Consider the following 14,325-nt stretch of genomic DNA (forward strand, 5'->3'; position numbering starts at 1 on the left):
CAGGCCCCTGACCCCACCAGGATGGTGTCCTGCTGGCCAGGGCGCTGTGCTGTGTGTGAGAACCTGGAGCCCCGCCTGCCCCAGCCCCGCTGTCAGGCCTGGGCAGTTCCAGCACCTGGTGTTAAGAAACACCTGGCTTCGCCCAGGTGTGGCTGGCAAGACCCCTGGGGAGGGGGCCATGGGGGCCGAGGGACGCCTGGGCTGTACCCCCCTCCAGCCAGAGCCAGGATGGCAGCAGTCAGCGCCCTCTCGGGGGCCTCTTGGTGCGTTTTCACTTCCCTCTGCGAGGCCGTCACAGCCCAGGCGCTTGGGGCTCAGGAGGCAACGCTGGGCCGCACGAGGAGGGGCGTGCAGAGGCGCTGGGGCCCCGGCCCCACTGGCCCTGCCCCTCCCGAGGGACCAAGGCTTGCGTGGTCCAGCCAGGCCCCCGGGAGACCCACCTCCTCTCTGTGTGGGAGCCCCAGCCCTGGGGCGAGGGCAGCTCTGAGGGGGTCGGACCACTGGGCTCTGGCCGGCCCTGCCCCTCTGGCTGTGGGGCCACACGGCCCTGGGGTCGTTCTGTGCCCAAGGGCTGGGCTGCGTCGGCCCTGGGGCGGCTCAGGCACCTGCAGTGGCTGTCAGGGGGCCGAGTTGGGAGCTTGCCTGGCCACGCAAGCCTGGTGCTGCACTTGCTGCCGTCCCTCCTCCCTCGGCCCCTCTGGGCGTGGGGACGGCTGTCCCCTGGCCTCCAGCAGGCCTGTGCAGGAGGACGTGGGTTCCATGTGCCCTCAGGAGGATGGGCGACTGCACGGGGGCAGTCTTTGTCTCCGTAAACCCCCCTCTGCAACCATAACTCTTGGGTGGTGGCGGCACCCCTGCCTGCCACCGTCTTATCTGCTCGCCCAGCTGGGGCGCACGGCCCTAAATTAAAGGACGCCTCTTCTGCTGATGGATGCTGCCGCCGCCCGCGGGGGCGTCTTGGGGTCTCAGCCTGGCTCTCTCCCTCCCGCCGCCCATCCCCCAGCACCCCCACGTCTCCCCTCCTCCCCCGACGCATCGTGAGAGGGCAGCATGTGTCCGGAATGTTCCTTGGCTTATTATCCCTTGTGAACTGCTCTGGCAGAAATAGCAGGAGGCACTCAGGCTCCGTGGGGGGTAGGGAAGAGCCCCGGGCGGGGGTCCTGGAGTCCCTGCTCCTCTCCTGGCTCTGCACCTGGCTCTCTGGGCAGCCTGGGGCAAGGCCCTCCCCACTCTGAGCCTTGGTTCCCCTGACTGCACTTGGGGCTCCCTCCCTGGCTCCTGCCGCCTGGGCCCAGCTCTGGCAGTGGGCAGTGCCAGTGGGGGACACCAACACCAGCCTCCACCCTGCTCAGAGCCGCTGTGCTGCCAACGGGCTGAGAGAGCGGGGCCTGTGCTTCGCTCCTAAGGGTTCAAAGGCCGGCCTGCTGCCCCGCCCTCTGCCCCCTGCCCGGGGTGGGGTGGGGAGGCTAGGAGGCCTCTCCTGGCTCCGTCCTGGCAGAGCAGTGGCCTTCAGACCCGTGGGGAGACTGTCCCTCTGGGGTGCTCCCTTGCATGGCGGGCTTCGGGGGCACTGACCTGAATATCTCCTCTCTGCTTTCCCCAGGGCCCGGGGTCCGTCGTTGCCCCAGGCGTGGGGAGAGGGTGGACACACCTTGGGCCTCTGAGACTTGGGGGCGAATCACATGGAGGCTTTCTTTCCCCAAAGAGGAGGGGTCCAGAAGACAGTCATTCGCTCGTTGACTCGCTGGGCCGTGGGCGCGGTGGGTGCCCAGTGAGGGGTGGGCGAGGCTGGCTGGTCAGAGGACGCAGCCCCAGCTTCTCCTGGGATCCAGGACAACACACTACTTGTGGTTTCACAGCTGTGTCACATCTGTGGCGCTTCTTAACCTTTGCCCATGCTGTTCCCTCTGCCTGGAATGCCCTTCCTCCTCCTTCCCCTACACACTCCTATACAGCCTGCTGGGCTCTGCTGGGCCTCTGTCCCCATGGAGCCCTCCTTGCCCCCGAGCCCTGTGCCCGCCTGGCGCAGGCTGTGGCTGTGCTGGCTGCATGAGCGAGCGAGGGCTGACAGGGTCTGCCTTGGGAGTGGAGGCAGGGCAGGAGGTGCGGGTGGCCATGCAAAGGCTCGAGGCTCTGAAGACGCCAGAGGGAGGCTGGGCAGCACAGCAGGAGCTGGAGGAACTGGGCTGAGGTCTTGGCTGGCTGGTGGCTTGAGGTCCACACTCAGTCCCTCTGTCCCCACAGTCAACCAGGAGCTGGTGCGCAAGGTCCGAGGGATGGAGAGGCTGGTGGTGCACAGCAGCATGGAGCATGACGTGGGCCTGCTGCGTCTCTACCCCGGGATCCCCGCTGCCCTGGTAGGTGCATACCTGCCAGCCCTGAGCACCCCTCTGCGGCTCCCACACCCCCTGTGGCTCCCCAGTGCCTGCACCAGCCAGTTCGACCCCCGCCCTCCGCCTTCCCCTCCTGTCTCCTCCCGCACTTGTCCTTCCTTCCATCACCCAAGGCCCGCCTCAGGCTTCGGGGCCCAGTCTCACCGTATTTGCGCCATGTGCTTGTCCTTGCAACGCCCGTGGACTCACGACGCCTGCACCAGCAGTTCCTCTGGGGCTGACGGGGCATGACCCCAGGACTCTGCTCTTTCTGTGGCTGTTCTGGGGGTCTCTGTCTGCGCCCCGGCTGTCGACCCCTCAGCCACCAGCTGTCAGTGAGGCAGCCACAGCGCCTGCCTCTGTCCTGCCTTGCCAGTTGGACTCAGAGGCCGTGCAGCCCATTGGATGGAGGGTCTCTGAGCTAGAGGTGCCTCTGGGCTGTGCTAGAGCAGGCAAGGGGGTCATGCTGGCCTTGGAGGCACCGCCAGGCTGCAGAGAGGGGGGGCGGCTGGCAACACAGCCCAGAACACACCTGCTTTGGTACTGTGATCAACTGGGCACTGCGGCCCCCTCCTCTGTCTAGACCAATGTGGCTTCGCTGGTGCGCCCCCATACACAGTGTAGCCCAGTGGGGTGGCAGGAGGGCATGGCCGGGGCACCAGTCCCAGCCTCCAGGACTCAGCACCAGGCTGCCCCTAGCCTCCAGGCCGCAGTCTGTGAAGGAGTACCTATTGCCCTCCCAGGGCACTGGCGACAGATGGAGTGGTCTGTGCTCCGCATGTTCCCTCTGACCATCATGGGGCCGGGCACAGGCCAGGTGTTCCACACTATTTGGTGAGTGAGCGAGATGTGACCAGGTATGGCCTGTGGACGGCTGATTGGGGAAGACGGGCCTTATTCTTCAAGCAAATGGGGACGGCCTTACCAGGGATTGGCCCAGAGATTGTCCTGGACACTGTTCCTGGGAGCCAGGGCAGGAGCCACACGCACCTGGGACCCCAGCTCCCCTTCAGAGGAAAAGGGCCCGCCCAGGCGTTTTGCCCCTCTGCCATCCCGCCGTCGCTTGTCCTCTGAGGCTCTCTGTCACTCACGGGCTGAGGGTCCACGATGGCCTTTTCTCTCCGGGCCCCTCCCAAGGGCGGAGACCCTCAGTGTAGGAGGTGGGTCCTCGAGGGCACTGAGGCTGGGCCGTGTGGCCTCCCTGGGTCATGGCAGCCCCACGATGATGGCTCACGGGCGGGCGTTGCGATGGGACCGGGACGAGTGTATCCGAGGCTCCCTCCACTGAGGGCTGGTCTTCAGGTGAGGGTCGTCCCAGGAGCTGACGCTGGTGGCGGGGGCTGTTGGACAGGGAGCAGGCGCCCACGGCTCTCACCACCAGGTGGGTCCTGGCCTGTGTGGGTGGGTCTCACATTTTACAATAGCCAGAGGTCGCTGCTCAAGGCTGCCGTGCTGAGTGGGGCTGAGCTGCACATTATCTTTCCAGGAACATCCTGCCAGCCTGTGAAGTCTTTCTAGAACACGCTATAGCCACAGGAATATGGAGCCGCTGAGCTGGCTCCGCAGCCCCGTTCTCCCCCCGCACAAGAGCTGGGCAGGGCCTGGTGGTGGTGAGCACCGGCCTGCAGCAGGTCCTGTGTCCATTCTCCCCGTTCCTGGGTGTCTGCCAGGGACAGGCGTGCCTTGCCCTCTGGCCTCCACCTGGAGAGGCAGAGGGAGCTGAACTTGGCAATTCCGAGGCTCTGGCGGGGGACACACCAGACAGGTGGATGTGCCTGCCTGCACGGAAGTGTTGTCCCCCAGGCCAGCGGCTCAGCCCTTGGGGTCCCACCTGTGTGGCAGATTAAGGGACAGACATGGTAGCCAGCCCCGGGGCCTCTGGGCTGCGCCCACCAGCACCTAGCACAGGGTGAAGCTGAGCTGGGAAACAGGTGTCCCCACAGCAGGGCCTCCATGGGTACCATCCTTGTGCGAGGTGGACCCAAGACCCTGTCCACTGTGTTCTGAGCAGAGCCTTGCAGCCTCTTGGGATGGTGGGGGGCGGCCCAGCCCATGGGGAGCCCTGCCTGTGTGTCTAGCTGCAGGGCGCTTTCCCCACATCCCGGCCTGCTGGGAGCATCCCTGCTGTGTGTCAGACGGGGCAGGGCTGTGGGCAATGGGGGGCCTGGGGCGGGGAGGCGTGGTGGAGCAGCCTGGCCCTGGTGGGGCCTCACCCAGTGAGGCCTCTGACTGCCTTGTCTGCTCCTTTCCAGCTGGCTCCCCCTGACCTCTGACCTATTTCACAGTGTCCTGATTATCGCCACGCCAACCATGGCCTCAGACCCTTGAAAGGGGACAGGGCGTCGGTCCCTTTGGGAGGACGTGGTGGGGAGCTCTCCATGTGGACCGTGGCCATCCTGGGAGGGCAGCGGGCGCCCCGTGCTGCTTCTGGCTGCACCTGGAAGGTGCAGGACAAGGCTGTTGGTTCCTGTGGCTGGAGCAGGAGGCAAAGGCCCTCACGGTCCCCTCCTGGCCCCGCAGGTCCGGGCCTTCCTGCAGCACCCCCTGAAGGGCGTGGTCATGGAGACCTTCGGCTCCGGGAACGGACCCACCAAACCTGACCTGCTGCAGGAGCTGCGGGCGGCGACGGAGCGAGGCCTCGTCATCGTCAACTGCACCCACTGCCTGCAGGGCGCCGTGACATCGGACTATGCAGCCGGCATGGTGGGCGTGGGGAAACCAAGGCCTGGGGAGGGAGCGAGCTGGGCTGTGACCCCTGCACCCCATTTTCCACACATGCCCCCTTCCCCCAGGCCATGGCGGGAGCCGGCATAGTCTCAGGCTTTGACATGACGTCGGAGGCTGCTCTGGCCAAGCTGTCCTATGTGCTGGGCCAGCCGGGGCTGAGCCTGGAGGGCAGGAAGGAGGTGAGCCCCTCGGAATGGGGGTGTGACTCGGCCAGACAGTGGGGCCCAGTCCAGAGGATGTGTTCCTGGGTTTGAGAAGTGGCAGGAAAGTGAGGGGCTCCCCATGGTGGGGAAGGGCCAGCCCTAGGGCCCGCGCCCCTCACCCCTTGCTGACCGCAAGTCCAGGCACTGTCCATCCTTTCACCTGCATGGGGACCCTCAGGTCTGGCTCCGGCTGAGGGTCCCCAAACTGCTTCCAGGATATCCCCTCCTCCCCACCGCTTCCCAGATGGGCCTCAGACACAGCCAGCCCCAGGCCCTCGGGCTGGCAAAGGCCACTGGGGCCTTGGAAACCCTGAGCTAGTGGGGCCGGAGGGTAGGACTGGCCTGGTATGGGACCTGGCCGGGACCAAGCTCGGGCCTGAGGAATGGAGCTCGAATGGAGGCGTTTCAGGCCCAGGGCAGTGCTCATCCTGTGCCTGGGGGCCTGGCCCGTGTGGTTGGTCTGGGCTGCTGGGTCCTGAGCTGGCCTGGCTCTCCCTGTGCTGCTCCCCCAGCTGCTGGCCAGGGACCTCCGGGGGGAGATGACGCTGCCCGCGGTGGATGAGCGCTGGCCCTCTCTGCAGCGCAGCGTGCTGGGGCGTGGGGTCGCCCAGCTCCTCCGTCAGAGCCAGGTACTGCCCCGTGTGGGCCGAGCAGCATGGGGAAGCCCCAGAGGGATGGCCAGGCACCAGCCATGGCCATTGTCACTCCAGCGCACAAGCGGAAAACCACCAGGCATGGCCTGGTTCTGGCCCAGGCGGAGGGCTGGGGTCCCCAGTGGGAGGGTTTGCAGGGATGGGTGGTACAGTGCTGAAAGGGACCAGGGCGAGTTAGGGGGGCTCTGCCACCTGCAGACAGTGGGCAGAACATGGCCCAGGAAGGGGCCGAGGACTTGCTTTAGGGTCTGGGGCCTGGGATTCAGGCTGGGCCAGGTCTGCAGGGGTGACTGGGGCCTCCCGGTGCCCCACCACATGCCCACCCGGCCTCTGGACGAGGCGTCCAGACCTGGCATGGGAGCTTGGCAGGTGACAGGGAGCACTGCATCCCAGTGTTCCCCAGGGTCACGTCATATGCCTCAGTTTCCCCTCCGCAGAGCAGGGTGGGGACAGACCTGTCTTGGAGAGCCTCGGCGGTGTTAACTGCTGCTTGGCGGGGGTGGGTGATGGTCAGATGAAAGAGGCCGGGTGTGTGTAGCCTGTCATTAGGGAGGCTGCGTCGGGCCTTAATGACTGGAGGGACACGGGTTGGCTGGCAGCACTTGGTGATCAGGCCTGGCCGTGCGTGGGCCGGGCCAGGTGTGGGGCGGCCTGTGGGGCCTCCTGGCACCTTGGGGAGCTCCTAGACCACCTGTCCCTTTCCCGGCGCTGGGGGCAGGTGGCTCTGCGGGGACCCTGCGGACATGTGGAGCAGGGCCCTTCTCTCCAGGGTGGGCCGGGCCCCCTTCCCACAGTCCCCCAGGAGGCTGCCTTCTTCTGAATCTGCACCTGCACCCTCGCAGGCGGTAGAGACAGACGAGGAAATGGATCTCAGAGGGTGGGTGGGTGGCAGGCCCTGGTCACACAGCTGGTGAGGACGGAGCCAGATGGTGGCCTCGTGTCCTCAGCTTTGCTCCCGGGGGTGCGGGTCCTGGGGGGGCCTCTGGGTGGGCCTCAGATGTGACACTCACACTCTTTCTTTCCCCATGTTGTGACTAAGGAGGTGGCCCCACTCCTGTCCTGGACCCACTGGCAGTGCAGTGTCGAGGCAGGGTTCCCAGGGCCCCAGGCCCTGTCTCCTGTGTAAGGGGATGCTGCTCCTCACTCTGCCTGCTCCCAGGGGGACTGAGGACCCTAGGGACAGGCACAGTCTCAGGGAGCCGCCACCCCCAATGCAGGGGGCCGATGCTGTGCGGGACACCCTCATGCCCAGCCTGGCCTGTGCTGGGGCCCGTGCCGGCGACCTGGAGGCCCTGCAGGCGCTGGTGGAGCTGGTAAGCCCTCCCCCCACCTCGGGTACCGGCCCCAGCCGCGCCAGGCCCCAGAGGTGGGGTGCTGGCTAGCTGCGGGCAGGCCAGCCTTTCCCTGGGCCCACTAGCCGCCTGTGCCCTGGCCTGCCGGGCTGTGCAATCAGCTGGTGGGGCCTCACTGAAGCTGAGGGGGCCACCGTGGCTGTGCCAGGCCCCCTGCTCGGGGTGCCCCCCGACCCTCCCTGTCCCCTCCCCCTGGCCTTGCCCACCCTCCCCTCAGTGGGTGACGTGCCCTCAGGGCAGTGACCTAAGCCTGGAGGACTGCAGTGGTCAAACTCCACTGCACGCGGCTGCCCGCGGGGGCCACGTGGAGGTGCTCGCCATGCTGCTGCAGAGAGGGGTGAGCGTGAACGCGCGGGACCAGGACGGCCTCACTCCCCTGCTGCTGGCTGTGAGGGGCAGGTACTCTGGGGGCCTGGCCCCAGGCGGATGTGTGGGCAGGGGTGCCACAGGAGGCGGGCCTGGATAGAGCTGGCTCAGAGAGGGCTGCCGGTTTGCCTGTGGTCACACAGCTTTCTCCGGCACAGCTGGGTGGGGCCAAGGACACCTGCTTCCCAGAACCTCGCCCACTTCCAGCCTGGGCCCCTGGTACTGGCAGTGACCAGGCCGGGTGTGAACAGGGCCCAGATAGGGAGGACAGACTCTGGGCAGGTGATCGGGGAGGTCTTCCTGGAGGAGGTGAATTCCAAGTGGAGCCAGGCAGGCCCAGTAAGACCCTGGCACAGAGTTTGTAGAAAACAAAAACACAGAGGAAGCATGTTCCCCAAGTTGTCTATGCACACCTGTGGGGCTGGGGGTGGAGCAGGGGGAGAAGCGCCTGGCCCAACACCGGGATGGGGCAGGTAGAAAGCAGGTTACCCGGAGCCAGACACCGGGCTGAGACGAGCACAGGTACTCTCAGGGGGCAGGCTCAGCCTTCACAGTAGTGGAAGGGGGCCCCCCCAACTGGCCCCACCCAACAAACCCTGGCTTTTAAAAATGGGGGTGTATCGGGGGCTGCCTAGGTGGGTACTTACAGAGCCAGGCTCTTGCTGAGGCCCCGAGGCCCGGAGCAGCCGGTGTGGGCACTTGATGTCCAGTCTCCTTCTGGGAGGGGCCGAGGACACGGGTGGAGAGGCGGGAGGCATTGGGGGCTGCAGCTTGCAGGGGTGTTTGTATGAGGGTCATTGTTGAAGGAAAACACGCCCGAGAGAGTGGTCACCAACAAGGAGCCAGGGTCACAGGACATCCTCCCTGAGCCCTGCGCAGCTCTGACTCTTTGCCCCTGTGGTCAGGCAGGCAGGGCACAGGGCCTGGGCAGGTGGCCAGCACAAGGCAGGAGGAGTGGGCACCGGGCCTGGGGTGCCGGTGTGTCCTCTGCTGGGGCGATGGGGTCTCCTGGTCCTCCCCAGGCCCACCTGGCATCTCTCCGAGGGTTGGGCCCTGGATGCTCTGAGCATGGTCCTAACTCCATGGGGTGGGCAAGAGGTGGGCTTGGGGGGGCCTCGGCCTGGCAGGGGGTGGGGGCGGGTCCCTCTGGGGTCTCTGTCCCCCTCATCCGTGGCGAAGCCCGGGGCGGGATCAGATCCAGAGTGCACCTATGCGTGTGCACACGTAAGCGTGTGTGTTTCTGAGGCGGCCCCCGCTGTGGCTCTTCATCCTTGGTGGTCTTACCGTTTCCAAATGCAGAGCTGATCTGGGCATGGTGGCTGCCGCAGCTCCCAGACCCTGCTTCTCCTCGGGATTTCTCTCTAGGGGGCCCTTGGCTTGCAGAAACCCAGTTATTTCTGGGGGTGCTCATGAGTCTCATGGATGGAAGCAAACACTGTCTGAGCCCGGGGTCGCCAGACTGTCAGGGCCAAGTCCTGGGCGCCCTCCCCAGCTGTGAGCCTGGTGCAGGGGTGTTGGGGTAGTGCCTTCCTTCCCAGGCTCCTGGGAGCATCCAGAGGCGCTCAGAACAGGCCTAGTGGTGGACGGAGGGTGAGGGGCTGCATGGGCGGCATGCCCCTGGCACCCAGGCTGGGGTGATCTGGCTGGAGAGTCCAGGCTGCGCGTCCCTGGGTGTGGGCAGGCAGTGTGATGAGCTCACCCCATCCCAGTCCCGCCCCCTCATCCCTCCGGCTGTCACAACACCGCCTCCCCCAAACCGGTCTCCCGGCCTCACTCCCGGCCTGGCCCTGCTGGGCCTTGGGGTGGTGGAGGGGAGGGGCTGCCTTGCCCCAGAGGGCTCTTGGGGACTGGTGGTGGGCAAGGCCTGGGGGGCCATACCCTCCTCCCCAGGCTCCCTAAAAGTGGGGTGATCATGCAATTTATGGTACATCCCAGTGCTGCAGGGGAAGGGGGTGCCGGGTTAGCGATTATGCTGTGCAGGCCAGAGTCCCCTCTGCAGCAGGCTGGGCAGCCTCAGGCCTCTGCGTGTTCTGTTCCTTGGCCTTGCCCCGCCCCCACCCCAGGAGCCCCCCCACCCCCGCCCCCCCCACGGACTGCTCCCCCCAGCGGGCGACTCCAGGCTTGGCTCAGGCCAGGCACCTCTGGACACCTGCAGACATCAGGGCCCTGCTCTGGGCCACCAGCCTGACCCCACTGTTCACGTTTGTCTGCTGGTATCTCATCCCCACTCCACCCCCGAGGGCAGAATCCTGGCCTGTTGACTCAGTTTCCCAGACCTAGTCCTGGCTGGGAGCTCATTGGCAGTTGTGGGGCAGTGGGGCTGCCAGCTTGGTGTTGAGACTCCTTCAGGGCTGGCTGTCTCCAGGCACCCACAGGAGTACCTCGGGGCCCCAGCATGTGCCAGGGAGACCACTGTGGGGCCTTGATGCAGACAGAGGAGATGCTTAGCCAGGATCGACGGATGCCCCTCAGTGTGGCCGGGTGCTGGGAACTGGCAGGGAGCGGCCCTGGTCTGGGGTGGTGGGTTCTTGGTCCCGTGCACAGGTCACGAGGCCCTGCTGTTGTCTGAGTAGAGACTGCCCAGGGCAGATGGCCACCGTGCTCTTTCTCATGGCAGGCATCAGGGTGTCATCGAGCTGCTGCGGGCAGCCGGGGCCTGTCTGTCCCCCGAGGAGCTGGAGGACGCAGGGACTGAGCTGTGCAGGTGAGGGCCACAGGCACCTCTGTGTTTCCCAGACTTGGGGCCCGGGCTCCAGGAGGGAAGCTGGCCTGCAGGGAGGAACGGTTGGCTGGGATGGGGCCTTCAGAGGAGGGGAGACCACCCTGCACTTGGTCTGCAGCTGGGGGTCATTCCTGGCAGAGAGAACAGTCCAGCAAAGGGGTGTGTGTGTGCATGTGTGTATCTGTGTGCATGCATGTGTGTGGGCTTGAGGGCTGTAGAGAGGTCACATGGGAGATGGTGGAGTGTGGGCTGGGGGAGGCCTGGGCTGCATCTGGGGAGGTTAGAGTGGATGGGGTGGGAGCAGGGGACCCCTCTCCAGGCCTGGTGACACGTCTTGAGAGTCTCCATCCTCCCCAGTGGAGGCCTCAGGTGAGGCCTGGTCCCATCAAAGGGCAAAGTGACCACAGGCCCAGCAGCTGTCCTGCCCCAGTGCCCGGCAGCCAGTTGCCAACATGATTCTGACCTCACTGCTGCCCTGAGTGGCCACCAAGGCAGGCCTGGGGAGACTGAGGCACAGGGGGCTTGGGGCCCTGGAGGTCCCCAAGGAGGGTGCTGGCAATGGCCAGGGCCCACTCAGCTCCTTCCCCCGTCCCCTGGGACCCCCTCCCTGGGGTGCCTCTGACACCCGCACCTGGTGACTCAGTGTTGCCCGCCAGCTCCTCCTGTGTGCAGCCTGGGCTGCCCATGGGCAGGGTCTGAGAGCCACGGGGGAGGGAGGCAGGGAGGGGCTGGGGCGGAGAGTGGAGGAAGGCAGGCCAGGGTGCTGGTGGTAGCCAGGGTTGGGGTCTGCGTCCCTGGAAGTCAGAGTCCCCAGGCCTGGGCAGTGTGTGACAGCGGTGGTCTCTCAGTCTGACTGGGAGTGAGCGGTGGGTGAGCTGCCTGCTCAGAAGGAAGAGGACCTGGAGCTCTGGCCCCCTCTTCCCCACCAGCCAGCTTCTCCCCCACCCCCATGCCTTGGTCCCAGTAAGGCCTCGGCCCCTCCTGCCATGAGCGTCAGTGTCCCAGGGGGACAAATCCTGCTGGCCGACCCATCCCCCGCCCTTGTCAGCAATGACAGGGGTAAGGTGAACTCTCAGATATGAGGGGTGGAGGGCCCAGGAAGGCAGAGGCCTGTCTGCAACCACTGGGGTGACTGGGCTGCATCCCAAGTGGGCCTTGTTTGCTCCATTGACCGATGGGGAAACTGAGGCAAAGAGGGGCGGTGACAGCCAGGTCTCACCGACAGCACTAGCACCTTTGTCCAGGCCTCCACTTGGGAGTGGGCTGGTCCAACCTGAGCTGCTTGATTGGACTTGGGGGCCCTCGGCTGGCCCTTCCCAGGGGCGAGTGTGCGTGGGAGGCCTGGGGCAGGTCTGGGAGGAGCTGGTGGTGCCATCCAGCATGATTCACCCCAGAAATTACCCAGCGTCACTGTGGGGGCTGCTGCTTCTCCTTGTGATCAGGAGGGAGTCACTAGGGCCCCTTTGGGGGGGCAGCCCTTCCCTCCCTGGCCCCCCCAGCCCTGGTCAGCACATCTGGCATGGGCCCTTTCCCTCCTGGTCCCTGGAGGGGCAGTGAGCTCCTTTGAGAGGGGCCGGAGGGTGAGGGGGACCCCGGTGAGGGCCTGGGAGGTGCTCTGCTCACCATCTTCACCGTCTTCTCCAGGGCGGGCTGGCCGGGGGCCCCTCTCCCAGCCAGGACCCCCATGCAGCCTGCTGGGCCCAGGCCCCTCAACCCTGGCCCTCCTGTGTATCCCTCTTTGAACCACTGGGCTGCCTCAGACTTTCTTCCTGCCTCTGTGGACCCCACCTAGGGAGAGCTGTGTTGTGAAATATGAAGCTGGCGTGTGGCACTCAGCAGGCAGGGGTATGCGTGCGTGTGCATGTGCCACGTGTGTACCTGCATGTGCCTGTGTGCGCCCTTGACCTAGTCACAGTCACTCCCCCAGTGAAACCAGGCTGCCAGCCTGCCCCAGCAATTCCTGCCCTCCTGCCCTGGCCTGGCTGCGGCTAGCTCAGCTGTGCGGGGCTGGTGCTGTGAAAGTGCCCCAGGCGGGCAGGTGGGCAGGGGGACTGGCGTCCAGCAGGCCCTGATGGCTCCCTCCCTTGCTCCCTCTCCCAGGTTGGCATCCAGGGGGGACTGCGAAGGCCTAAGGGCGTGGTGGCAGGCAGGGGCAGACCTGGGACGGCCAGGCTATGACGGGCGCAGCGCCTTGCTCATTGTGAGTGCCACCAGTACCCCCGCTGCTCTTTCTAAGGCCACCTCCTCCAGGAAGGTCCCCCTGACAGTTCCACCGCTCCATCTCCCCTGCCCCTCCCCAAACACCCACCTCCTCTCCTGGTGGATAGGCTTCACATGAGGGGGCTGTGCAGGGCTGTCCCCCTTCCTCTCCCAGGCCCCTCCCAGGGCCCAGAGCTGTGGGGACCTGGAGAGCAGAAGAGACACGGGGCCCTGCGTTCATGGGCAGGAGGAGCCGGGTGGGAGGGCGTCCTGGTGGGCAGGGGGTGGGGGGAGCTGTCCAGGGCCAGGCTGCCAGTCAGCATCCCTGAGGCAGCCCCTACCCTGTGCTCCCTCCCACAGGCGGAAGCAGCTGGGGACCTGGAAGTGGTGACGGTTCTGCAGAGCCTCCAGGGTGGGGTTGGTGCCCAGGCCCTGGGTCCAGTAAGTGCCCCCAAACCCAGGCAGGGCTGACGGTTCTCCCATAGGGCTCCCAGCCCTGTGGCTGGACCCTGGCTTGAGGAATGTGTCCAAGGGCTGGTCCTGGGGATGGAGCTGGAGGCTGAGAGGGGTCGAAGGGGTCGAAGTCAGTCGAGCCTGCAGAGCCCCTCCTGTGGCCGGGCACACACAGTGCAGGGGGGAGCTGACAAGTGGCCGGAGGGAGATAGGAGCGCTCAGGGAGAGCTTCCTAGGCAGAGCTCACCTCAGACCTCCTATTCTGTGCTGTCAGGCCACCCCGTGACACACCCTACCACAGCACTGGAGGCCCAGCCATGGCCAAGAAGTTCCTCGAGCCTGGAGGGGACCTCCGATCTCTCTCCTGCACCCCAGGACCCACTGGGCTGGGTGCTCCTGCCTGCCCTCCAGACTGAGTGGCCCAGGCCCCCAGCTGACACCTCCACCCCCTACTCCGTCATCTGGCCCTCCAGAAGACTCTCAAGGCCGGCTGGGTTTGCCCCGGTCCTTGGGTCCCTCCGCTGCGGAAGGCTGGGCCCCACTGCACAGGTGCCCGGGCTTGTCTGTCCACCAGGCCCCCGTGCGCTACCTGGGCCTCCACTCAATCTCAGGAGACCTCTCATTGTCAGGAAGTGCTGCCTGCTGTCTAACCGGAAGCTGTCCTGGTGCAGCGTAAGCCAGACCTTCCTGCTGTGACCTGCTGCAGGGATCGCAGGTGTCCCCCACCCACACCCCCCATGGCTCTCACCAGGATGTGCCCCTGCTGCTGGGACGCTTCCTCTTCTGTTTCTGAGAAGCCTAAAGGTCTTTGTTGGGCAGAGTGGCAATAAAGTCCCTCTGGGGACCACTCCCTCACCAAAGCCTGGCTCCAGTGGGTCTGTTTGGGTCCCGGACTCTGGGTCAAAGGGAGGTGTCTTCAGCACCCTGGGGGGGAGGGGCTCCCAGCCAGTTCTTCCAGAGGCAACATGAGTGTGAGTGTGAGCCAGGCCCAGTGGGGGCGGGGCGGGCAAGCTGTCCCCTCCCCCCACTTTCCTGCCTCCTGGCCTTTGCTCAGGCTGTTCTCTCCTCCAGACAACCTCTGCCCCATCTCCTCTTCTCCAAATCCTTCTCATTCTTGAAGCTTGGAGTCACCTCCTCCAGGCAGCCCCCGACCCGCAGCTGCTGCTGCCTAACTCTCCTCTAGCAGACAATCTCTCTGGTCCTCACTGTCCCTCTCGGTCACTGTCTGGTTTTCACAGGGGCCTCTGCAGTATGCCAGCCCCTCAGCATGCTTCATTT

The 14,325-nt window shown here is 65.8% G+C and overlaps 1 protein-coding gene across 4 annotated transcripts in view; it reads left to right on the forward strand.

Annotated features, from left to right (window-relative positions):
* The window catches only part of ASPG (asparaginase), a 28,416-nt gene extending 14,509 nt beyond the window's left edge, over positions 1–13,907 (forward strand). For 2 of the 4 annotated variants that reach the window (XM_014854440.3, XM_014854438.3), the window contains exons 7-16: positions 2,245–2,357; positions 4,893–5,075; positions 5,165–5,278; positions 5,815–5,931; positions 7,173–7,268; positions 7,543–7,706; positions 10,291–10,377; positions 12,496–12,595; positions 12,955–13,035; positions 13,322–13,907. In XM_014854440.3, the coding sequence (XP_014709926.3) occupies positions 2,245–2,357; positions 4,893–5,075; positions 5,165–5,278; positions 5,815–5,931; positions 7,173–7,268; positions 7,543–7,706; positions 10,291–10,377; positions 12,496–12,595; positions 12,955–13,035; positions 13,322–13,333 (1,067 nt within the window). In that variant the 3' untranslated portion in view covers positions 13,334–13,907. The remainder of the gene's footprint in view (positions 1–2,244; positions 2,358–4,892; positions 5,076–5,164; positions 5,279–5,814; positions 5,932–7,172; positions 7,269–7,542; positions 7,707–10,290; positions 10,378–12,495; positions 12,596–12,954; positions 13,036–13,321) is intronic. The other 2 variants (XR_001400158.3, XM_070514433.1) reach the window with 2 other exon arrangements.
* The last annotated feature ends 418 nt before the right edge of the window (positions 13,908–14,325 follow it).

Source organism: Equus asinus, chromosome 7 (assembly GCF_041296235.1).
Source record: "Equus asinus isolate D_3611 breed Donkey chromosome 7, EquAss-T2T_v2, whole genome shotgun sequence".
Classification (NCBI taxonomy): domain Eukaryota; kingdom Metazoa; phylum Chordata; class Mammalia; order Perissodactyla; family Equidae; genus Equus; species Equus asinus.